At 52.4% G+C, this 23,579-nt stretch overlaps 4 protein-coding genes across 14 annotated transcripts; 2 read left to right on the top strand and 2 right to left on the bottom strand.

Moving 5' to 3' along the window:
* Nucleotides 1-136: 136 nt before the first annotated feature.
* EEF1AKMT3 (EEF1A lysine methyltransferase 3) lies at nucleotides 137-7,746 on the bottom strand. The gene is made up of 3 exons (XM_002916026.4): nucleotides 7,538-7,746; nucleotides 7,308-7,419; nucleotides 137-2,071 (listed from the first exon to the last, which is right to left on the bottom strand). Exons 1-3 carry the CDS (start codon nucleotides 7,712-7,714, stop codon nucleotides 1,680-1,682), a joined length of 681 nt encoding a protein of 226 aa, XP_002916072.1. The 5' UTR covers nucleotides 7,715-7,746; the 3' UTR covers nucleotides 137-1,679.
* A 112-nt stretch (nucleotides 7,747-7,858) lies between these two features.
* Nucleotides 7,859-11,540, top strand: METTL1 (methyltransferase like 1). 7 transcript variants are annotated; one of them, XM_034643821.1, is made up of 7 exons: nucleotides 7,859-7,958; nucleotides 9,149-9,312; nucleotides 10,038-10,127; nucleotides 10,258-10,442; nucleotides 10,533-10,646; nucleotides 10,805-10,906; nucleotides 11,070-11,540. In XM_034643821.1, exons 1-7 carry the CDS (start codon nucleotides 7,873-7,875, stop codon nucleotides 11,223-11,225), a joined length of 897 nt encoding a protein of 298 aa, XP_034499712.1. In that variant the 5' UTR covers nucleotides 7,859-7,872; the 3' UTR covers nucleotides 11,226-11,540. The 7 variants fall into 7 exon arrangements, with proteins under 7 accessions (XP_034499712.1, XP_034499715.1, XP_034499713.1 ...); XM_034643824.1 differs by lacking the exon at nucleotides 7,859-7,958 and adding an exon at nucleotides 7,979-8,101; XM_034643822.1 differs by lacking the exon at nucleotides 7,859-7,958 and adding an exon at nucleotides 8,116-8,429 and having other exon boundaries at nucleotides 10,575-10,646.
* A 142-nt stretch (nucleotides 11,541-11,682) lies between these two features.
* Nucleotides 11,683-17,340, top strand: LOC100481484 (25-hydroxyvitamin D-1 alpha hydroxylase, mitochondrial). 5 transcript variants are annotated; one of them, XM_002916024.4, is made up of 9 exons: nucleotides 11,683-12,906; nucleotides 13,555-13,745; nucleotides 14,245-14,447; nucleotides 14,527-14,727; nucleotides 14,813-14,985; nucleotides 15,192-15,364; nucleotides 15,569-15,647; nucleotides 15,931-16,128; nucleotides 16,447-17,340. In XM_002916024.4, exons 1-9 carry the CDS (start codon nucleotides 12,712-12,714, stop codon nucleotides 16,558-16,560), a joined length of 1,527 nt encoding a protein of 508 aa, XP_002916070.1. In that variant the 5' UTR covers nucleotides 11,683-12,711; the 3' UTR covers nucleotides 16,561-17,340. The 5 variants fall into 5 exon arrangements, with proteins under 5 accessions (XP_002916070.1, XP_034499709.1, XP_034499707.1 ...); XM_034643818.1 differs by lacking the exon at nucleotides 11,683-12,906 and having other exon boundaries at nucleotides 13,263-13,745; nucleotides 15,966-16,128; XM_034643816.1 differs by lacking the exon at nucleotides 11,683-12,906 and having other exon boundaries at nucleotides 13,263-13,745.
* A 1,928-nt stretch (nucleotides 17,341-19,268) lies between these two features.
* MARCHF9 (membrane associated ring-CH-type finger 9) lies at nucleotides 19,269-23,571 on the bottom strand (the record flags this gene model as incomplete). Its single annotated transcript, XM_034644319.1, has 4 exons — nucleotides 19,269-21,104; nucleotides 21,360-21,552; nucleotides 22,249-22,404; nucleotides 23,461-23,571. Coding segments are annotated over 4 exons (795 nt in total), but the record flags the coding sequence as incomplete, so codon positions are not given.
* Between the last annotated feature and the right edge of the window lie 8 nt (nucleotides 23,572-23,579).

Here is a 23,579-nt window from a genome sequence, read left to right as displayed (position 1 = left end):
CGCTTCTACTTGGCTTTCGGAGACTGTATTTCACAAGGGAATTACACCCCTACCCCTACCCCCACCCCGCCGTAGGTAAAATAACAGAAACCATGAGACAAAGTCGTCGCAAAGTTACAATTCAAAACATGTGGCAACATTTTATGGTTTTTTATTTCTGTTCATCTTTCATAGTCATTATTCATTTAGGACTCACGACAAACTTGTGAAGTAGGCGGGTGGGTTCAGAAATTTGGCCAAGGGTTCCTGGGGAGGTAGGGGTGGAGTCCTTTCAACAAACCCTGTAAATATTTGTTGAATGAGCAAAGTATTTATCGAACATCTACTGTGTGCCGGGAGCTGTGCTAGGCTTCAGGGAATTAGAGGAGAGTAAACCACAGCCCTATCCTCCAAAGTAACCTAACGGTGAGAAAACAGGGATTGGACAAGTGACCGCGCAAGGCAAGGAAAGTCCCATAAGATGAACAAACAGTGAAAGGGTCTCCAGGGAGAAAGAAATCACATCCAAACAGAGGTTCTGTAAAAGCTTTTTTCAGGAAAGAGGCGAAGAGTAATAAAGATTTTGACAGGTAGAAATAGCACTTCCAGGCAGGGAATCATCAAAGAGAATGAAGAAAACAGGGAATTTGGGTGTGGAAATAGGGAACAAAGAGTAGACATTTAGAATTTGTCCAGAGGTTGAACAAATACATGTAGGAAACTAGTTGAAAATGAACTAGAAGGGTAATTTGTGATCACACAGAACAGACTGAGTACCAAGCCAAGGAGCTTGCTCTTGCTGTAGGCATCAGAAGCTAATCAGAGCTGATTTTGGAAGATCAAAAGAGTTTGATAAATGGCTTGAAGTGGAGAGAATGGAGGCCAGGAGTCGAGAGGAGGTGATACGTGGCCCAAGGAGTAAAAGAGAGCCGCAAGCAGAAGTACCGCAGTGGGAAAAGAAAAGGGGTGAAGACAAAACACAGTAGCAAGGAAGGACAGACAGGGCTTGGAAACCTAGAGAAAACTCAAAGATGAGAAGAACCTAGTACTTAGTGATCACGGTTCCAGCTCCAAAAAGGATGAAGAAGCTGTAATCCAAAGGACAGCTCTGCTGCCTATCCCCAGCTTCAGGGCAGGGAGGACTTGACCCAGTTAGAGCCACTGTCCCACCAGACTGTCTCCAGAAGCAAGAAGTGGGTGGTCTGAGGTTTCTTCCTTCCTAGACCCCCCCACCCCCAAGCAAAAGCTTGAGTTCTTTGGATGCAGAGATGATCTTCTTTCCCTTTAAAAAAATTCCATTAGATTCTGGCAGGGGAAAAAAAGTCCATTCTGTATTTAAAAAAAAAAAAAAAACAACAGTAGGACTGGAAGGGTTAGGGGCAGTCTCTCTAACAGCCACTGTTCTCACCTCCCATTTGCCTCCCCTACCCCTAAAAATCCTGGACACCTTCCTCACTTTGTCCTCTGAGAACGGGAACTGGGAACTTCCTTTGTGCTCTAATCCAGTGCTATTAGGGCTCTAAGATTCCTAGCAAGCAGGACATCCCTGCACCGGTCCAAGAGTATCTGGAGGGACAAAGAGGGAAGGAGGAAAGAGAGAGGCAAGGGAAACCCGTACTTTTCTTCCTCGTGTTCATGGCTTTGGAGATACGGCAGTTCCTTTCTTAGGACAAGGGGTTCAGAGGAGCAGAAGGGTGATGTCAAGCAGGTCTTGGTTCCCTGTGCCTGGCCCTATAGATGTTGACATTCTCATCCTCATCCCGCTGGGCCAGCTCCAGTTGGAAATGCTGGGGCAGGAGGTGCTGAAAGAAGCTCTCTGTCCCGTGCTCCTCTCTCATCTTGGAGGCCAGATAGACGGTGCCATGGGGCCCGCACAGGTGTTGGAGGGTGCCCAGCAGCAGTGGGAAGGTGGGCTCCAGGTACACGATATCAGCCCCCAGCACCAGGTCATAGTCTCCAGGGAAGACATGCTGGTCAATCCCCCAGGATAAGGCGCAGACCTGGGCCCGGCCTCCAGCTGGCACATTGGCCTGGACGTTGCCCTGGATCTGCTCTAGGGCCACGGGCAGGTCAGTGATGGTAACATCCCCCCCTGAGAGAGAGGAAGGAGGAGAAATGCAAGTCAGACGGACCAACCAAGGGGGTCTCGGCTCCTACCCAGAAGGTCCAGAGACCGGAAGGCCTAGAGGACGGTGTTTTGACAGCCCGGAGTGCACACTTCGGCTTTTAGTTATCCTAACCTCCATCTCACCCGCTGCCATGCTCATTACTCTACGTTCTACAACATCAACGTCATCTCTGAGTTCATCTTCAACCTCTCTGCCCAACACACAACCGTCAGGTGTCAGCAGAAACCTGGGCAGCCAGGCTGGAGACGGGCTATGTACCCAGCCCCTATAGACCCAAAGCAAACTTCATGGGTCTGGAAAGCTTCCCAGAAGACATGGCTTCAGCGAGCCTTAAAGGACAAGTAGGAGTTAGTTAGGTGGAGCTTCCCAAGCAGAGAACAGAAAGTACAAAGGCCTGGGGGCAAGAGCAACGCATATTCAAGGAAGGCTGAACCTTAGGGGATGTGGAAGGAAGGAGAAAAGTGTCAAGACCAGAGAATAATGATGACAAGCTGAAGAGACTCAGGCTTGATCCTGAGGGGGATAGTTATTATAGGTAGAAGCAGAGGGGGAAGATAATCAGCTGCGCCTCGGAAAGCTTCATTCATGCAAGAAATACACGTATTGAGCACCTAAGTTCTGGCAGTACAGCGGTGAGCAAGACACGCTAGGCACTGCGAACTCATCATGGTCAGGACAACTGTTACAGACACAGGAAGTACTAAGAATTCATTCATTCATTCATTCATTCATTCATTCATATTTATTATGTGCCTCTGTGCCAGGTGCTGAGAATACAGCAGTGAACCAATCAGACAAGACTCCCTCCCCTCATAGGGATTATGATCTAGTGGCAAAAAATGGACAACAAACAAAACAAATCAAAGAAAATGCGTTGTACATCAGATGCTATGGTGAAGAATTAATCAGAGAAGGGGGATAAGAATTGCTTCGGGGGGGCGCCTGGGTGGCACAGCGGTTAAGCGTCTGCCTTCGGCTCAGGGCATGATCCCAGCGTTGTGGGATCGAGCCCCACAATCAGGCTCCTCCGCTATGAGCCTGCTTCTTCCTCTCCCACTCCCCCTGCTTGTGTTCCCTCTCTCGCTGGCTGTCTCTATCTCTGTCGAATAAATAAATAAAATCTTAAAAAAAAAAAAAAAAGAATTGCTTCAGGGATGGGGCAGAGAATGTAATTTTAAATTGAGTGGTTAGGAAAAGCCTCCTTCAACAGATTATGTTTGGGCAAAGACCTGAAGGAAATGATGCAGCAAACCATGTGGACCTCTCAGGCTAAATGTACCAAATAAGGGATTAACGAGGGCAAAGACCTCAAGGCAGGAAAATATCAGCAGGTGTGAGAAAGAGCAGGAAGGCAAGGGGCTGGAGCAGAGTCTGCGTGAGATGCTCTCTCTCTAGCTCCCTCTGCCCCTCCCCCTGCTCTCTAAAATAAATAAGTAAACAAATAAATAAAAATCTTTGAAATAAACAAATGAATAAAAGGATCACTCTGGCTGCTGTGATGAGAAAGAACCACAGAGGGGCAAGGTCAAAGGCGAAGAGACCAGTTAGGAGGTGGGTCAATGACCCAGGTGAGAGGTGATACTCGTTTGAATGAGGGCAGTAGCCACATCTAAGAAATGCTCAGATCCTAGGGGCCCCTGGGTGGCTCAGTCATTAAGCGTCTGCCTTCGGCTCAGGGCATGATCCCAGGGTCCTGGGATCGAGTCCCACATCAGGCTCCTCTTCTGGGAGCCTGCTTCTTCCTCCCCCACTCCCCCTGCCTGTGTTCCCTCTCTTGCTTGCTGTGTCTCTGTCAAATAAATAAATAAAAACCTAAAAAAAAGAAAAAAGAAAAAAAAGAAATGTTCAGATCCTGAATGATTCTGAGGGTACAGTCAACAGGATTTGCTGACAGGACACAAAATACTAGAGAGAGAGATGTATGACCCGACTAACTAGAAGACCAACTTGCTATTTACTCGGAGAGGAAGGCTGTAGGAGGAGCGGGCCTGGACCGGAAGATCACAAGTTCCCAAGTGTGAGATGCCCAGCAGACAACCGCATGAAGATACCGGGTAGGTAGGACGTTCCACAAACACATCTGGAGATGGAAATGGGAGTTACAGGGTCATGAGCATAGAAAGGGCATTTAAAGCCATGAGGTGATGGGACTGCTTGGGAGTATAGACAGAAAAGGGAAGGGGTCAAAGGACTACTCCTGAGCCCTGGGGCACTCAAACTTCCAGTGGTCAAGACTAAAAGGAACCAACAAAGGAGACTGGAAAAGAGTGCCAGTGAGGTGGGCAGAAAGCAGAAGTGTGGTACCCTGGAAATGAAAGGAGGCATTTCAAGGAGGAGGGAGAGTCAAATGCTGCAAAGTCAAGTAAAGTGGGCTCATAACCGACTCCTGTCCTTACCAACATGGAATTGGAAATGAAGCTCACCACCTTGACTGCTGCAGCTGGGGGGCAGGAATGTGGAATGGATTGTGGGAAGAAGAGTAAGACAGGTCCTACAGACAAAGAGGATTAACTCTTTGAGGAGTTTTGTTGTAAAGCAGAACAGAGAAATGGGGTGGTAACTAAAAGGATATGTAGGGCAACAGTTTTTTCTAAGAGAAAATATAGCATATTTAGATGTATATAGGGGTGTGTGTGTCTATATAGAATGTTCCAGAGAAAAGGAAAAACTAGTAACACGGGGGGGGGGTACTGGGGATGGGGAGGTTTGCTGGAACAATGTCTTTGAGTAGATGAGAAGGTTCGGGGTCTTGCGACAAGTGGAGGGCTTAACCTTCACTAGGAGCTCAGTGTGTTTACCCAGGGTAACAGGAGAGAAGGCAGCGCTTAAAACACAAACAGGTGAGTAGACATTGCGATAGGAACGTGTGAACATTTTCTTCAAGAAAATAGAAGCAATCAGAAGAGATGGGCAACAAAGTCATCAGCTGAGGGTAAAGACAGGGGAGGAGGCATGTAGAGGTCTGAAAGGCAAGAAGGTAAGAAACAGATGTGTGGGAGAGTGAAGAACACGTGGACAAGGGAAGTGTAATAGGCTAGCTGGGCAGCAACTAAGGACTCGCCTAAGGTTAGTAACAAAAATTCAAAATGAAATCGGTCAGCACAGTTGTGTATAGACTAGGAGGGCCTAAGCTAGCTTGGAGGTGGGGATATCAAAGAGGCCTTCCCTTGGAAGTGAAGTTTGAACTGAGCACTGAAGGATGCATATGCATTAACCAGGTGGTCCAAGGATTCCAGGCATAGAGTACAGTCTGTATGAAGGCTCCACAGATGGGAACATCAAGACAGACTTGAGGAACTGAGAGAAGGGTAACAGACAGCACAAAGAGCACAAGAAGGGATGAAGAGGCACAGAAAGAGGCCAGAGAGGGAGGCAGGACCTTGGAGGCCATGCTAAAGGTATTGGTTTGATCTTGAAAGAACAAGAAGTCATTGAAAGATGAGAGTCAGAGGTGATGACAACTGCATCTTGAAAAGATCACTCTGCTGGGTAGAGTGGGCAGAGGTCGGGTGGGGGGGGGAGGAGTCAAAGCAGGAAGACAAGTTTGCCTAAATGCAGTAGTGCAGGCAAGCGATCGCACTGGCATGGACTGGGCAGCCATCAGTGCCGATGGAGAAACGTGAGATTCAAGAGATTTTTAGATTTTAGAAGATAAAATCCATAGGACTTGAGTAACAGCTATAGGGGTGAGAAAAAGGGATGTTACAAAGGTAATATCCAGGTTTCCCACTGGGTTGATGATAGTTTGATTCACTGAGATGGGGAAGCCTGAAGGAGAAACAGCCTGGGTGCAGGAAGAACACAAGATCTAGTTTCGGCATGCTCACCTTCCCGTGGAAAAGCTTGAAGACACTTGTGAAAACCCAGGGAAGAAACCACGGTGGCCTAAACTGGAGATGGTAGGAAAAAGAGGAGCAGACAGTGGGGGAAATATTAAAGGACACATGACCCACAGGTCTGACTGACTGCCTGGATGTGAGCGGGTGAGGGCAAGGGACAAGATGACACTCAGACATCTTACTTGGCAACTGGATAGAGGGCAAAGGAGGAGAAGCCAGTCTTTGAGCAAATGAAAGTAGGTGTTCCCATCCATATTACACACTTTTCTCCCATTTTAGCATAACTGCACACCTCTCCTCCGCTCTTCCTTCATGGAAAATTGCTTTTAACACTCCCTTGATTCTTTGTGAGCCTGCTGTGTTCGCACTGTTCACCTTCTCATCTGACAGCGCTTCTCTTTGAATTCCCAGGGAGTCGAGGGAGACATAGCCAGAGCATGTCCACTGGCTCTGAGAATACATCACCGTAATTCCAGTCCCGTAACATCCTCTCCCACCTTCCCCACTAGACCAGAAGCTCTTCGGGAATAGGCAAGCTGTCTCACTCACTGTTGTATCCCAATACCTGGCATGACAGAAGACTCCAAATAGATATTGACTGAATGAATACAAGAATGAATGCCTGCCTCTGGGAAGACTCCCCTGAATGTGACCTAGCTGTGTTCCCATAAACAAAGATATTTGCATTACTAGGGAGATGATATCATATGTGTTTTAAATGAGTGTTTTGGCTGTGAGGTTTTGCCTGCCCATTAATTATAAATTGAAGCACTGCTTCCTTTGTAGTTCTGGATCCTTAACAAAAGTGAAGCAAAATTTTCCTTACCTTTTCCTTTCCCAAGTCTGCGGTGCCTAATTCCTACCCCACTTCCCCCACAAAAAACACCCTAACCTTCAAAAATTCATGCTTATTTCTCCCAAGCAATCAAAAACCTTAAAAATCTAATATCTACTCATATTAAAGTTATAAAGCACTCCTCAGGTTTAATACATGCAGATTGCTCCCCCTACAGAATGCCCCCAAAGATGCATTTTGACAAAATACCATGTCGAAAGCAAAGGCGGTTTTAAGTGACAGCATTATTCATGAAATCACAAAGAGCAAAAAGGTAGAAAAAAACTCCTTCTACTAAGGCCTGCCCGGTTTTTATTTCCTGCCCCAAATCAACCACCCTGGGTGTTTTCTCTGGCACACAGAAAGAGGTACACACACACACACACACACACAGTTTGTTTAAAAGAGTCTGGTCCGGTCGCAAATCACTCCCCTCTCCCAAGAATCCAGGGAGTGACAATTTCTCCACCACCCAGTACCCCGCCCCCACCCCCGCCACTCATTACCGCCACGTAGCTCACGCACCCTGCAGCGCGGCCAAGATCCCCACGATGCCCGTCCCTGCGCCTAGTTCGATCACTTTCTTGCCTCGGAAATCCACATTCTGACTTTCAAAATAGTTGCACAGGCTCAGAGCCTACGGGGGCGGGGGGGAGAGAGAAAAAGGCTGTCGCGGGGATGGTTCCATTTGGCAGAGGGAGAGTCCGGCGTCCGGACCTCCCAGGGACCCTCGCCCAGAGCCGCCCACTCCTCACCGCGTCCCACACGCGCGCCGCCACCCCAAGGCGGGACCCGAAGTTCTGTGTGATGCTCAGCACGTGCCCACAGAAACAGAACCGGCTCTTCTCCGAGTAAAAGTCCGCGAAGAGGCCGACTTCCCGCGGGAACACGGACTCGGGCTCTGATTCACGATCTGGGCAGGGGTCCGCCATCTGGCTGAGAGCGCGCGGACCCCGGGGCTAGCGCCGGTATCCCGGATCTGGGACGGGGTGGGGGTGTCGGGCCGCGGGTCGTGGGGCTTCTCCGTGGCACCGAACCCCGCCTCCCCGAGTTTGCCCTCCTCCCTTCAGTCTGACTTCCTGGAGGTGGGATGAGGAGCTGTCCCTCCCGCTCCGGTCCCCAGCGCACTCCCGACGGGGCTCACGTCGGACCACGCGGGGCCGACCCGGCCGACAGGTCTGAGACCGGGGGAGAGGGGAGAGGAGTGAGGCTTTTATTGTAAGAAGCGGGGTCCTGGGACTCCTCTCACCTGCGGGGTGCACAGGCACCTGCAACTAGGATAGTAACCCAGACCACGCAGAAGCAGGCTAACGAAAGAGGTAGGGTGCCAGGTCTGGCCTTGCCGGTCCAGCCGGAGACCCGCGCCGCGAAGCCCCCCTCCCACTCCGGCCGCAGCCCACCGTCCTCGCCCAGGTCCGCGGAGTACACTTTAAGAGGCGGGGTCTGCTCACACCGTGCCTGATTGCGTCATTATCGTGCGCCTCGGGCGTTGGTCTCCACGTGGGCTTAGTGGAGAAACCCGGGACTGGGGATCATGGCGGGAGCCGAGGCTGGGGACGCGGCAGGAGCGGAGGCGCCGCAGCCCCAGAAGCGCTACTATCGGCAACGTGCTCACTCTAACCCCATGGCTGATCACACGCTGCGCTAGTGAGTGAGCAGGGCAGGGGGGCGGGAGCAGAGGAAGGCAAAGGAGGGCGGAATGTTCGCAGCAGCCCGCAGCAGTCCGGAAGGGCTGTTGTTCTGGCACTGTCGGCAGGGTCTCAGATGGACCGGGGAGGATCGGCTGGGTGACGTCAGCTTTAGAGGTGGGTCGGGGAGATTTGGGGAGGGCGGAGATGGAGGGTTGGGAGGGGGCGTGGCGTTCTGCCGGAAGTCTCGGTAGCGGTGCAAGTCTGGGAAGAGAGAGTAACTTAGACTGGAGTGTTGCAGGCGAAATGTCGTTTCCACCTTTCGGTTTCGTTGATCGGATTTAATAACAAGACACACAAATCCCGCCCACACCTTAGTCCGTCCTCTTCCCACAGAGCACATAAACAGAGTAAGGTCCCAGTGCCTTTGGCAGCCAGTCTCTGGGGGAAGGGGAATTTGTGACTCAGAAAGGAGAGCTGTCTGACCAGAGCCACATCAACTCCTAGAAGTGAGGATGGGCAGGTCAGCAATCATGAGCCTCATGATGGGTCTATGATTCACACTGGGGGTTAAGGGTGGTTTCCAGTGTGTCTCCTAGAGACCGCAGGGTTCACTGTTACAGAATTTTTGAGAATCGCTCTTCCCATTTACCTCCCACCCTTACCCATCCGCCCACACACGTGGACTACCACTTCTGCAGTGGCTTAACCAACTTTCTCATGTCTTCTCTCCAATAGCCCTGTGAAGCCTGAAGAGATGGACTGGTCTGAGCTGTACCCAGAGTTCTTCGCTCCACTGACTCAAAATAAGAGCCACGATGACCCAAAGGATAAGAAAGAAAGGAGAGCTCAGGCCCAAGTGGAGTTTGCAGACATAGGCTGTGGCTATGGTGGCCTGTTAGGTAACACTCTGGCCTGTTCTCTAGGGCAAGGAGAGGCAATTTTCTGGTTCTGCTACCTCAGCAGGTTTGGTGGGGGCCATAGTTGGCCTTTTCCCTTCGGACCAGACACCAGCGCTGTGACATCAGTGTGGAGAGCCTCTACTTTCCCTGCACCGTGGGTCTGGCCTTTGTCCTGGAGAAGGGAGGGTGTTGTCTCAAATGCCTCTTAGACCTTGGCTTGTCCTGTCTGGCTCCACCCCTGGTCTCAGTCCCTAGTTGAGGCATTTCACCTGCAAGGTGCCGGGTCAGTGAGCGGGTCAGCACAAGCGTCAGAGATTAGTCACTGTAGCCAGTGATCCTGAACTGTCTTTCTGAGGGATTCCACCACACTCCCTCCCCTCCCCCTCCTTCACCAGAACCCGTTGTTTCTGCTCTACTCTCAGGTTTTCGAGTTCCTCTTGTATTGTCTGTATTGTCCCAGCCCTGCATGCCAGGCCACTTGTTTATTTTTAGATCTTCCCATAGAGGTAACAGCATGACAGAGAGAGGAAAAACATGGTACTTAGGGGCAGAAAAGCTCAGTTCAAGTTCCAGTTCTGCCTCTTCTTAGCTCTGTAACCTTGGGCATTTTTGACTTCAGTATCCTCATCTTCTCAGTTTACCACAGAGTGTCAGAAGGATTAACTGAGACAATGTGTGAAACACTGAAAACTGTGAAGCATTTGCAAATATACATGTATTCCCAGGCCCTCCCCCTTCCAGTCCAGTGACAGTGTTTGGATCTAAGCCTAACCCTAACTTCAACCCTCTTCTCCAGCATAGAACCAGCCATCCAGGTATCTCTCTGTCCGCACTTGCCATTCCTGATTTTGGTAGTTGCGGATTGACACTTCCTTTCCTTTCTTGCCCCCTTTTCACTTCCTGCAAATATGAGGTTGACGATTCCATTCCTATTTCTGTGTCCAGTGGAACTGTCACCGTTGTTCCCAGACACACTGATTCTGGGTCTGGAGATCCGGGTGAAAGTCTCAGACTATGTACAAGACCGGATTCGGGCCCTTCGAGCAGCTCCTGGAGGTGGCTTCCAGAACATCGCCTGTCTCCGTAGCAATGCCATGAAACACCTTCCTAACTTCTTCCGCAAGGGCCAGGTGGGGAGGGGCCCCGGTGGGTTAGGCTGGTAGGCAGGTGGGGCATTGAAGCCAGGCTCTCAACCCTATCGATGCATGTCTGTCTCCCAGCTGACAAAGATGTTCTTCCTCTTCCCCGACCCACATTTCAAGCGGACGAAGCACAAGTGGCGAATCATCAGTCCCACGCTGCTGGCAGAATATGCCTACGTGCTTAGAGTCGGGGTGAGTCGGAGTGGGAGAGAGGGAGGGGCGAGTGGCCTATTCAGAGACCTTCCACTAAGAATTCAGTGGGGGTGCATTTAGGACTCACACCACCACTCCCGCCATCTCCCTGCTCAACTGCATGCGGCCCCCCGTCTCGGGCGGTCTTCCCTCCGCAGGGGCTGGTATACACCATAACTGATGTGCTGGAGCTGCATGACTGGATGTGCACCCATTTTGAAAGGCACCCGCTGTTTGAGCGTGTGTCCCTGGAGGAACTGGTAAGTAGGGGGTCTGGGGGGAGATGTAAAGATGCAGGCCTTTCCCAGAGTGGTTCTGTACTCTTTGAACCCATCTCAGTGCCAGGAGGTTGGGATGGGAGTCTCCGGGCCAGGGGCCATCTGAAAGGTGGGCAAGGACTTATTGGACCCTTCCTTTTCCCAGAGTGAAGATCCCATTGTGGGACATCTGGGCACATCAACCGAGGAGGGAAAGAAAGTCTTACGCAACGGAGGCAAGAATTTCCCAGCCATCTTCCGAAGAATACAGGATCCCACCTTCCAGGCAGTGACCCCCAATCCCACCCCCCTTGGCCACTGACGGCCTGCCTTGCCTTAGCTTGACCCCTGGACCTTCCCAGCTAAGACTGCCAGGGCCGAGAGGCAACAGTCTCAAAGAAGTTGGGGAACTGCTCAGGCCAGAAGCCTGGGGTTCACAACTGACCTCTCATCTTCTTGCCCGTCTACCACGAATAGAAAGCAAAAGAAGCTAACTGGGCAGGTCAAAAGACCTTGGACCAGAGGGGCTGTTTGGAAGGGTGTGGGGTCTTGCTCTTCCTTCTCCTAGGATCTCTCCTCAGCTGGAGTGAGGAATGCAATTCTCCACTGTCCATCTAAACTGCTTGCTAGACTCAAATCGCCTGTCCACTTGTGTTTACTTTGCAGTCCAGGGGATAACGTGTATACATGTGCACATGTCCATGCTGCTATTTCTCGGGAAAGGCTAGAGCATGTATCACGTGCCTTCTCCCATCCCCCCATCCTCTCCCCGCCTGAGACTTGACCTCAGGAATCCGCTGTCTTTATTGTTGCTGTCTCTGGAAAGTCCTGGGTTGGGGTGGTGGAGACCCTCTCCTTTTTCATGTTGACCTTCGATTCCAGAACTTCAGAGCTAACTGACTGGCACAGAGCCCAGTGGGGGCAGGGCGGGGGACTGCGGAGCAGAAAACTAAACTGCAGGATTCTGAGGCTTAAAGCAAAAATGGGCTGCTGACTAGAACCCCCCCCCCCCAGTCAAAGAGGACTGAGTCACCTGGAGATTCTGGGCACTCACGTTGCCCTTGATCCATCCAGGAGCCCAGAGACATCTCTGAACTTTTCTAATTTGCAAAAGGTTCATTTTTTTTCTGCTCCTGAGCCCTAGGTTCCCATGGCTGGAAGGACAGGGTTTGTTGACCTAAAAGACCACCCCCCCTTCCCAAGGAACAAAGATGAATGCTCCTGGAGTCATTTTAACCCATTAACTCACTCACCATCTGCCCAGTGTCAGGTACAGGAGGAGGGGCAGATGTGCTAGTGCCAGAAAGTTCTGCTTACCTATGGAGAAGGCACAGCCCCATAAGACAAGAATATGGAGACAGCTACAGCTGTGCCCCTTCCCTTCCTGAAGGAGCTGAAGGATGGGGAATTCCTGAGGATGGTCCTGGGGCCTGGCTCCCTGGGAAGTGGGAATACTAAGGACTGACTCTGTACCTCCATATCCTAAACCTCACCAAAGACCCTTTACCAGGAAGAGAGTCCAGGGCTGCTGGACTAGGGCAGCAGCCCAGAAGGGGAAACTAAGGTAGACCTCCCTTCCCAAGAGGGTCATTGCAACATGAGACCCAAGAGAGTTGCCAGGCAACCCCACCCCCGCCTACTGTGCCTGGGTGCTAATCCCCAGCTCGACCACTCAGGAGAGGGGATTGGCTGAGGAGCTCGAAGGGGGGCGTCACCACTACCTCCCCCAAAGGTTAAATAGGGGTTCAGGCAAGGAAGCAAGATGCCTGGGAGAAGTGCTCTCCTTCTTGAGTCCCCTGAACCAGACCATGACCCAGACCCTCAAGCTCGCCTCCAGGGTGTTGCATCGCGTCCACTGTGCTCCCACGCTGGGCACCTCACTGGGCTGCAGAGGCTCCGACTCAGCGCCCCGGAGCTTGGCGGACATCCCAGGCCCCTCCACGCCCGTCTTCCTTGCTGAACTTTTCTGCAAGGGGGGTCTGTCGCGGCTACATGAGCTGCAGGTAGAGGGGGACGATCCTGGGAGTGGAATGCTGGGGAAACTCGCTTTGACGACACCAGAAAGGACAGGCTAGTGCAGAAAGGAGGAGGAGGGCCAGTGACAACAGATGCCCACGAATTAGAAAAGTTGGGGCTGCGGGTGGTGGTTCGACCCGCTCAGAGTCCATCCCACACCCAGCAGAAGAGTGTGCTCAAAAAGCGCCTTCTCGCTGTGCCGAAGTCGGGGCCAGGTAGGTCCAGAACCAGCGCGCGGGAGGCGGAAACACACAGTACCTTCCCCGTGCCTCCGACTTAAAGCTACAGGCACTCCTCTTCAGTTACTGGGCGTTCATTCTGAGATAGTCCACGTGAGGAGTCGTCAGGGATTTCTTCGCCTCGGCTCAGCCCAGGTGACCTAAGAGAGGTTCAGAATGTCTGCTTTGTGCAAAGTTCCTCCGCTTTGCCCATCACACTCAAACTTCCTAGGGATGGGAAGTGGGGGAAAGAAAAAGGAGGAAGGGTTTGCAGCATCAGGGCTATATACTAGCTGGGAGCCTGTGAAGAAACAAGATCCCTCTTGCAATGCCCAGCCAACATCCTTGACGTCGGCACGGACCAAGCTGGAAGTCCCCTGCCCGGGTCTCCAGTGTCCACCGTGCCCGTTCTCCCAGGTGCAAGGCGCTGCGCGTTTCGGGCCCGTGTGGTTGGCCAGCTTCGGGACGGTGCGCACTGTGTACGTGGCGGACCCTACACTTGTCGAGCAGCTCTTGCGACAGGAAGGGCCGCGGCCTGAGCGCTGCAGCTTCTCACCCTGGACAGAGCACCGTCGCCGCCGCCAGCGGGCTTGCGGGCTGCTCACCGCGTGAGTCCTCTCTGGCCCCAAACGCCCTGCTGCGTCCCTCTCCTGTGGCTGTTCTGGAAACAGTCTGTCCCAGGGTGTGGAGGGAGGTTGGCCTTTTCCCCCAACTGTCTGGCAAAGTGGGCTTCCCACCCCAGCCTGTTTCGCCCAGGCTCAGGTAGAACCCCGCCTTTGTCCCCCTCCCATCTCCCTGTCTTTTGAGTCCGGAATCCTGGAAATCCGCGGACGGGGCGAAGGTACCAGGACCTAGATGGAATGTAAGATTCCGTGACTCAAGTTACCCAGGAACCCAGGCCCCCCGGGCCAGGAAATGAGTAACGAGGAGGGGGGACCGAAAGCAAACGCAAGTAGGAGCAGGTTTTTGTACCCCAAGGGAGCAGCCGCAATCCTTTTCCTGGCCACCCCAGCCAAACACGCTCCATCTCCTCCGCAGCCAGCCCCGTCGGGCCGCCTCCACACACCCCCATCCGCTCTGATGCGCGCCCTCTCTGCACACCCGCAGGGAAGGCGAAGAATGGCAGAGGCTCCGCAGCCTCCTGGCCCCGCTGCTCCTCCGGCCTCAGGCGGCCGCCCGCTATGCCGGAACCCTGGACGACGTGGTCCATGACCTTGTGCGGCGACTGCGGCACCAACGGGGACGCGGTGCTGGGCCGCCCACCCTGGTTCGGGATGTGGCAGGAGAGTTTTACAAGTTTGGGCTAGAAGGTGAGTCCCAAGACAGGGGCAAGCGTGGGAGGCACCCGCCTGTTCTCCCCGTGCCCTGACAGCGCCCCCTCCCGCCCAGGCATAGCCGCGGTGCTCCTGGGTTCCCGCCTGGGCTGCCTGGAGGCCGAAGTGCCTCCAGACACAGAGACCTTCATCAGCGCGGTGGGATCGGTGTTTGTGTCCACGCTGTTGACCATGGCGATGCCCAGCTGGCTTCACCGCCTCGTGCCGGGACCCTGGGGCCGCCTCTGCCGAGACTGGGATCAGATGTTTGCATTTGGTAAGGCACGGAAACGAAGTGGGGATAGGGGACATAAAGCTGTTCAGGGACGGTGAGGCATCCCTGTACCTTCTCCCCCGCACAGCCCAGCGGCACGTGGAGAGGCGAGAGGCTGAGGTAGCCTTGAGGAGCAAGGGAAAGCCTGAGCAGGACATGGGATCTGGGGCACACCTGACCTACTTCCTGTTCCGGGAAGAGTTGCCTGCTGCGTCCATCCTGGGCAACGTGACGGAGCTGCTACTGGCTGGAGTGGACACAGTGAGGTTCTTCTCCATGTTGGGAGCCCCACTTCCAGAGCTTAGCCTCTCCGGTTTCAGGGGCCACTTTGCTGCTGCAGGGGATCCACTATGACCCTTTTGGCCAGCTTGGCTTAACACCCCCTGAGCTCCAGACTGCCTCATATTCTGCCCCCTTTACTGGGTGTCCACTCTCAACACTTCTGAGGCTCTCACCTGTCCTCTCAGGTATCCAACACACTCTCCTGGGCTCTGTATGAACTCTCTCGGCACCCCGAAGTCCAGACAGCACTCCACTCTGAGATCACAGCTGCCCTGGGACCTGGCTGCAATGCCCACCCCTCAGCTACTACTCTATCCCAGCTGCCCCTGCTGAAAGCAGTGGTCAAGGAAGTGCTAAGGTGATGGGATGGGAAAGAGAAGCTAAAGAAAATGTTGAGAAGGGCTGGGGAAGCAGACAGTGAATGGGAGCGGGGAGAGTGAGCGGAAGAAAATGGTACCTGCTCTTAGCCAAGAATGGGTTTGGACGTAGGAGGCTTGGGGACGAGAGGGAGGCTACATCCCCCAGTCTCACCTTGCTGTTTTCCTCTTGTTCGGCAACCCAGACTGTACCCTGTGGTACCTGGAAATTCCCGTGTCCCAGACAAAGACATTCGTGTGGGTGACTATATTATCCCCAAAAACGTGAGTAGAGCCTATGGGCCCCTTTTATTAAGCCATCCCTCACAATATTGGACCCCATCCTCTTCTCAAACACTCCATATAAGCCCTTCACCTTCCCTTTGGCCTGAATGCCTCTCTCCGGGATGTTATGGGGCAGTGGAGAAATCATGCCAAAGTAGCCCCAGAAAACTTACCCCATCACCAACCAGAACCTGCTTTTGCTCCAATCTCTATATCCTCTTTTCCATGTCCCTCCCCACATTCGTGGGCCCAAACTGACAAGTTTATGTTCCTTCCCCATCAGACACTGGTCACGCTTTGTCATTATGCCACCTCAAGGGACCCTGGCCAGTTCCCAGAGCCAAATTCTTTTCGTCCATCTCGATGGCTGGGGGCAGGTCCAGCCCCACACCCATTTGCATCTCTCCCCTTTGGCTTCGGCAAGCGCAGCTGCATGGGGAGACGCCTGGCAGAGCTTGAGCTGCAGCTGGCTTTGGCTCAGGTGAGTGATCTAGACATACCTTCCCCAGACATGAGAGACCCTAACCCTCTAAAGCGGTGAGCTAGTCTACAAGCAAGGCAAAATACATGACTTGGTAAACCTAATCCTCTGAAATATAGCAATCCTGTTTTAAGTCTAGAGGGTGAGCAAGAATATTTGGACTATTTTTCCCCCTGCCATAATCCCTTAAGAAATTCCCTACTGACAACAGGTGCCATTTCAATATCGACCAACCTAACACTAATAATACCCTTTACCCATCAAACCCACCATTGTAGACCCCTCCCAAAGTGAGGGGCCTTCTTCCTCCCTTTTCAGATCTTGACCCACTTTGAGGTGAAGCCTGAGCCAGGTGCTGCCCCAATCCGACCCATGACCCGGACTGTCCTGGTACCCGAGAGGAGCATCAACCTACAGTTTGTGGACAGATAGTCCCGTGGAAGGAGGCTATCATCATCACCCTTTCTCTCCCTGTAGGGATTTATTAGGCACAAGACCAAGAGATGTGTATTCCCCCCGAGAACTCTCTATTTGACCAGGCTGATTAGAAGGACCCTGGCAAACTGCTTGAGGCAGCACTGACCAAGGTGTGAAATACACCTTGGCCTGACCCATCAGGCCCTGAGAAAACCATGGTCCCTCTGCCTACTCAGCTTTTCTCCTGGTCTTATCATATGCATCCTTCAAGGGCCAGCTCAGATCTTAACTAATAGCATTGGGTGGCCTGAGGAAGGATTCAACCACTGTCCTTTTGGGGCTTCCACAGTGTTCAGGAGCTGCTGGGTAAGCACTTATCACCACATGAGTTGAGTAATTATGCATCTGGTCTACACCTGGTTGGTCTTCTCTCCTTGCATGTGAGCTCTTTGACAGGAGGAATGAGACCTTATTCAGTTTTTATATACTCTGCAAAGGCCTGTCCCTGATTGGGTGATGCTAGACAGGTTCTCAGATTGAGTCTGGCCCATGTGGCAGAAGGGACAAGCAGCTTGCCAGGTTCTGTCTACCCGCCTTCTTCCTCATCTTGTCCCTAGGAAGGCGAGTCAGCCCTCGCCTGGTTTATGATGTTTTAAAACTCTCCTTGACTCTCTGGTCACTATTAGGGGTTGGCTTGTCCCACCATTTAGTTCCTGGGCAGAGACATCTTTGGACCTATACCTGCCTAAGCCTTCCTTTTGTATATTGGAATTTTTTCATATTCATAGTTTTGAAATAAAAGAATCAAATGTTCCATCCTTGGTTTTTATTTACTTCTCTTCCACTTCTACTTCCTATAAGTCCTGGAGGCAAGACCGTCACCCAAATCCCCTACTTTGATTCCTCTGGTCCTGGGAGTGACCTCCATAACCATGGGAGGTCTAGACACTTGGGAGAGTGGTTTGCATCATAAACCCAACACGTTTCTGTCTGTACTGGGAAGAGCCAGAGTCTGGCTCCCTGTAAGAGATTAAGGGGGTGGTGGTGAAAAGCAACAGCCTAATGCCAAGGGTTAGGCTGTAAAAATGGGTTGGGGAGCTAGGGATTTGCTAGAGATGGCCAGAGGCAACTGACTCTTTGGTAGACGTGCTTTTGGAACCTGGACTGCCAGGACCAAAGGATATCTGCCCTCTCTAGAGAAGTTGCTCCGAGGTAATTTCCTTCAGAGAAAGACAGGGATACATGCACAGAAGTGAAGTCAGACAGACAGGATGAAAGCTGAGTGTGGGGGTGGCCAGAAGCCCCAGGCACTGAGGCAGAAGGGGGGAGGGCAGAAGGAGCCTGTTTCCCTGAGTCAGCATTCTCTGGCCCCCCAGAGGCTGGGCACAGTTCTCCCCTTGTGATGTATACAGATTAACTCATCTGCCATACAAATAAATCTCTCAGCACACTTCCCGCAGCCCCTCCCTAGCCTAGATTACCCTCCCCATGTCAGGACTTGCCCCCCTGCCTCCTACTCCTCTCCATTCCAATTAGCTGGATGGAGATGGAGACACTTCCTCCTCCTCCTCCTCCACCAGCTTTACCCCCTGCCCTAGACGGGGCTCCCTGACCACAGACACTGTTTGCCACCGGGCCTTCTGAGGGCATCTATTTTTGTAAGATCTACAGAGGGGCACAGTATACCTGAGGCCTTGTGCAGAGACCAAGGTTTGTGTGCCTTTACTGCCCCACCTCTCAACTCCTCTACTGTATTGTGTCCACCCCCACTCCCCTATCACTAAGCTTAACTTGAACCCAAGTGACCTGATTTTTAGCAGATCCGAACTTTGAGGGAGAATAAAGCCCAGCTTCCTCTCACACTCTTTCCGCTGGAATCAGTGATGAGATCTGTACACCCACATTCCTCACTGGGCAAGTATGACTGGTCTACTTGAGGGTAGCAGTTCCCATCATCCCTTTGTGACCAGAATCTCTTTAAGTTGGATAAGGGAAGGAGAAGTGACCATACTGATTGCTGGTCCCAACCCCCATACCAAGCAAGACCGCCAATGGTACCGAAAGGCAGGGAAACATACTGCCTGGCTTGGCCTAGTTTTAGGACCCAGAGTGCAACTGGAGAGGGTGTGTTTGTGTATGTCTGTTCTTCGGTCTAAGCTTCTGTGGAGGGCCATAATGAGGGACAGTTCAGGTTTGGCAGAAGAAACCCCACCTGTGTCATACCTACCTGTCATATTTGCCAGGATAGGTACTAGTAGTCACTCTGATTTGCTGTCTCCTTTCTGGCCCCCACCAGCTATTTTGTGAACAGCAAATCAGGGAAGTCTGGCCCTTCTGCCTTCCCAAATGGAGAATATGGAGGGTTGTCTCTCTAGGGAAACAATATCCCACTGGAAAAAAAAAATGGGGCACTTGGTCTCTGTCCCCTCTTTTAGATCTCCTCAGAGGTTAGAGGTGATACATCTCAATACTTCCAGGTGACTCAAACCTGAGTCTAGCTTCAATGTGAACATTCCCAGGCAAGGCTGGGTGCCAGCACCATGCACCCCCCCCCCCCCCCCCCTTTTAGAGAAGGACAGGGGAAGACCATTTCCAGGGCAAGGATGTGTGACCTTTAGTAGAGAAGCATTTCCCACAAAACATCCCCAGGGAGGAGGCAGAGCAGAACCTTCCTGAGAAAAGGACCAATAATAGGAAAGGCGTCTGGATCTGACTTAACAATGTATGAAGTAATTATTTTAATTGCTGATGAATAGTTCATTTAAAAGACACCATCATTCATATAATACACAGCCCCAAGGCCTCAGAAGAAAGGGAGCAGACCTCAGGCTGACCCACATTTTAACCAGTCCTTCCCAAACCCTTTCTCTATAAACAACAGCACTCTACACTGCTGCCTCCAGACACAATACCTTCCAGTTACTACCACTGGCTAGGGCACAGGGTCAGACCTGTGACCCTGAACTGCCATAGGAATAGCTTAAGCTGGGGTTGGAGATTCATAACATTGGGACCTTCTGTCTGTCTCACTGCAAATGAGTCCAAATTAATTTCACACCACTTCCCTGGGTGAGTACATTATCTGGGAAGGACTAATAGAACCCACAAGCTCCCCAGAGCAAGAAGGATAACTCCATCCTTCCCCAGCCCCCAGCGTTTAGGGGGTTAGGGGAGCTCTCATTTTTGCAAATAGCCACCATCCTTCACATTTGCAATATCTATTTCCCCTCATGTTTCCATTTCTATTATGACACTCAACACAAATTTCCAAGGCTCTGTGGAACTCCAGATGAAAAAACACATTCTGGAATTTGTTAACCAGCTACTATTTGAAATAAATGGACCATCAACTAGTCTAGAAATCTTTTTACGCCATCACTAATTTTCTTTGCAATGGCATTCAACCTGTCCCTCATTTATCCTCACTCCAACCCTATGAGGTAGACAGGAAAACCATGGCGGAGATTTTTTTTTTTCTAAATCATACAACTTGCAGGTGGCAGGTCCACCCCTTAGATACCTCTGAGCACTGCCACCTAGCAGCCACTGTGAATTATTCGCCAGCAAGCGGGAGTTACACCCCCAACTCAGAACCCACTGCTGCATTTGGGATTTGCAACCTCTGCAGAGAAACCTCCCCACACCTCCCAACCCTCCTGAAAAACCCCAGATGAGAAAGGAGTCTCCACGTGCATATAAATGCATATAAATGATTCTTTATGCCCTCCCCCCATGCAATGGGGGGGTGGAGCAGGGGGAGGTCCCCCCCGCCCTCATGCAGGGAACGGGAGGTCAATGTATACTAGTCTTATTGCCAGCTGCCCTGTGGCCATGGGGTGGGGAATGGGGGGTCTACAACCCCTTTCTTCTGGCATTGGTCCCCCTTCACCAAGTCACCATGGTGTAGCTGGGGGGCTGGAGGCCCTAGGAGCTGAGGTAAGGACGGTTCTCTAGGGAAGAAAAGATGTTCTCCCCACCTGCCCACTGGTTGCCCCAGGATGAGTGTGAGGAGCTATCGGTGGGGGCTGGAATGTCATCCAGGTGTCTCTACTCAGTGGGTAGTAGAGGCCAGACAATGTCTCCAGCTTGAGGCTGCCCACAGAGATCCTCAGTGGTGGGGGCAGTGTGCCCCAAACACCTTGTCCAGGTGGTACCTCCAGCAGCCATGACAGCTTATCTCTGGCCGATGCATCGACTCAAGATCCCTGCTCCTGGAGTTCAGTTTCAGACCGTGGTGACCCTCATGACAACCTCTCGGCCAGAATGGGAACTGGAACGGGCATCTGGTGGCCGCAGCTGTCCAAGGAGGTGCAGGATTGTGTAACCACAGCGCTGAGGCAAGAGCGTCCGCATGCGCTGGGCAGCTGGGGGGCGGCTGGTGGCCCCAGAGGGGGGGCCCGTCCGTGAGGTCCTGGGGCCCGGCTTCCCTGCCGTCCCTCCCCCTGCATCTCCTCCTATGTCCTTGGTCTTGTCATAATTCAGGACCTTCCATTGCTGGTTCACTGCCTGCCAGCGCTTGAAGATGCGGTAGACAGAGGAGCCTTCATGGACGATGAGGCCTGAGTGAAAAGGATAAGAAATCCAGGGTCACCTGCTGCCCAGACCTAGGTACTTAAGCAAGTATTTCTCCAGAGTGAGGAGATGGGGTCTGTAAAAGGCCTGAAGAAGCAGGGAAGGGAGGGGCACCAAGAGAGACCTAAAGGCTCCCAATGGTAGAAAATGTGGCTGTGGAGCTGAGGGAATGGGCAGGGAAAGTTAACTGTGTGAGCTGGAGGAAAACAGTGAACAGGTAAGGGGGAGAGAGGAGCCCTCACCTATGCAGACGACATCCATGAAGCCATACATGCCGTAGCAGATCTGAAAGAGCAGATCCTGCCGCTGCCACTTGGCTGAAGGGCTGAGTGAGGACCAGATGAGCCAGGAGATGCTGGCAACGAGGAAGAGAGAGCCCAGAACTATGGCTGCAATCTGGACCTTCTCGATGACCGTCAGGGAGATGGCCTGCCACTGTGCGGGAGAAAGGGCTCCAAAAAGTCACAGAAAGAGAAGGAGGGCCAGGTGATGAGTGGCCCTGAAGAGGAAGATGCTCCCGAGCCTTCCTGAAACCTTTCAGGCAGTATTAGCGATCTGTCTCCTCTGTGCCCTGATCAAACCTAGTACGAAGCACTTTTCACACTGTTTGAGACCATTTGTCTGTCTTATTTTAGAAAGGCAGGATCAGGCAAGTGCTCTGAACCCAGACCATGTAGGTTTGAATTGCAAATACTAACGCATCACTTACTGGCTGAGTAACTGTGGGCAAGTTTTTAAATCTCTTTGAGCATCAATATCTTAACCTTTAAAATGGAGATAATAATGGCACATACTAATAGGATTATTATGAAGATTAAATGAGTTACTACACACCAAGAGTGTAACACACAGAAAACACTACGTTTGCTATCATCATCATCTTTTGCTGCTTTTTTTTTTTTTTTTTTGCTGTCTCAGTGCCTAAAACAGTGCCTGGAATAGGCAGCACCCAATAAATGTGAATAAATGAAGGAAGGGAGGATTTAGAGGCAGACAGGAGATTGTGATAATGGCGGGTAGAGCTAACTTTGAGGAAAGATGAAATGGATAAACAGGCTCCCTGGAGAGTCCCTGATTCTGACTGCTGAAAGGCCCTTGCCCCCGTCTGGAACTTCTCTCTTTGCACCTCACCTGCAGTGGGTTCTTGGTGCTGATCGCCAGGACCTGGTACTTGAAGTAGCAGAGCTCACAGCTCCAGGAGCCCCTCTCACTGATCCAGCGGATGAGGCAGGGCTGGTGTGTGCAGCGCACTGAGCCGTCGCAGCGGCAGGGGCTCAGGAGCTCCCCCTGGAGGAAGAGTGAGGAGGGTCCCTGTCAGCTGTCACCACCCACCCCACTCCTCTCCACTCCAAGAGAGGGAAACCTCTCCAGGTCGGACATTCTCCAACGTTAAAAATTAAAAAAAAAAAAAAAAAAAACCCTCAGGCCTTTCACCCAAAATAGGGCAAGAGGCTAAGGCCACAGCAAAAAAGAAAAAAGAGCTCAAGGTAAACTTCCCTGACCAATTAGATGAAGGATAAAAAGAAATGGGGTGGGGGGTAATGACTAGGTCTCCTCCTTTCCTAAAATTTGGGGAGGCTGCTGTTTAAGGCTTCCCAAATGGAAAGCTACCCCTTAGGATCTGGAGGGACGGGAGGGTCAGAGCTTCTGAGCCATGCCTTCCTCCTCCTTCCCATCGCTGTGAAGTATTTTGCACATGTGGTGCAGGCTGGGATGGGTTCTTGTCCTCAGTTTCCAAATATCAAAAAGAGGGGAGAGATCCTGGGTGGGGGAACGGGGTGTGTCCCCCTTTAATCAAGGAATAATTTCTCATGACACAGGTACACCCCCTCCACCCCCCAGCACTATCCCGGGACAACTTTGTCCATAACATTTAAACAAAGAGTGCTCTTTGGAATGAGATGGAAAGTTACGGAATGAAAAGTGGAGAAAAGTGCCCCACGGAGAGAAATACTGAGTGAGGCAAGGGCACCAGCAAGGCCCCTCCCTTCAAAGGGGGAACAGAAGCACTCTGCCCACCTCCGAGTGGCCCCTCACCCTACGGAGACCCGGGGGTGCGAGAAGTGGGGCAGAAAGGCTGTCCCCGTTAGTAAGTGAAGAGATTTTGAGCCCTCCCAGGAGAAAGCCCCACCCTTTCCCCGGGAACCCCTGACCCCCCTCCACGCCAAACGTGCGCTCCCGGACTCTCCAGCCAGGCCCCCCGCCCCAGCCGCACTCGGTACCCACTCTGGGTCCTGGGTCCCGCCCAGCCTCCTCAGGCCCCGCCCCCTGTTCACGGTCGGCCAGGGCGCCCCAGGTGCGCGCCCCCACCCCTCCCCGCCCGACCGGGTACCCAGGCCTGACCTGCTCCGGGCCCTGGAAGCAGATTCGGCACTGGGGGGTTCGGAGCCCGCTGTCCAGGCTGCTACTGAGCGACAGGGCGTCCAGCGCGCCCGGGGGCGGCGGCGGCGGTGCGGGCGGGC

This window comes from Ailuropoda melanoleuca, chromosome 15 (genome assembly GCF_002007445.2).
Source record: "Ailuropoda melanoleuca isolate Jingjing chromosome 15, ASM200744v2, whole genome shotgun sequence".
Lineage (NCBI taxonomy): Eukaryota > Metazoa > Chordata > Mammalia > Carnivora > Ursidae > Ailuropoda > Ailuropoda melanoleuca.
The sequence above is the reverse complement of the archived record's forward strand: the minus strand, read 5'-3'. Positions and strand labels throughout refer to the sequence as shown.

Coding starts and splice junctions, on each gene's coding strand:
- EEF1AKMT3 (XM_002916026.4), bottom strand. CDS start 7,714: ATGGCGGACCCCTGCCCAGATCGTGAATCAGAGCCCGAGTCCGTGTTC. Junction 7,420..7,537: donor CGGCGCGCGTGTGGGACGCG/GTGAGGAGTGGG, acceptor CCGCCCCCGTAG/GCTCTGAGCCTGTGCAACTA. Junction 2,072..7,307: donor GATCTTGGCCGCGCTGCAGG/GTGCGTGAGCTA, acceptor CCTCTCTCTCAG/GGGGGGATGTTACCATCACT.
- METTL1 (XM_034643820.1), top strand. CDS start 8,317: ATGGCGGGAGCCGAGGCTGGGGACGCGGCAGGAGCGGAGGCGCCGCAG. Junction 9,313..10,037: donor TGGCTATGGTGGCCTGTTAG/GTAACACTCTGG, acceptor ATGTATTCCCAG/GCCCTCCCCCTTCCAGTCCA. Junction 10,128..10,257: donor GCATAGAACCAGCCATCCAG/GTATCTCTCTGT, acceptor TTCTGTGTCCAG/TGGAACTGTCACCGTTGTTC.
- LOC100481484 (XM_034643816.1), top strand. CDS start 13,315: ATGTCTGCTTTGTGCAAAGTTCCTCCGCTTTGCCCATCACACTCAAAC. Junction 15,365..15,568: donor GTGGTCAAGGAAGTGCTAAG/GTGATGGGATGG, acceptor TCGGCAACCCAG/ACTGTACCCTGTGGTACCTG. Junction 15,648..15,930: donor ACTATATTATCCCCAAAAAC/GTGAGTAGAGCC, acceptor CTTCCCCATCAG/ACACTGGTCACGCTTTGTCA.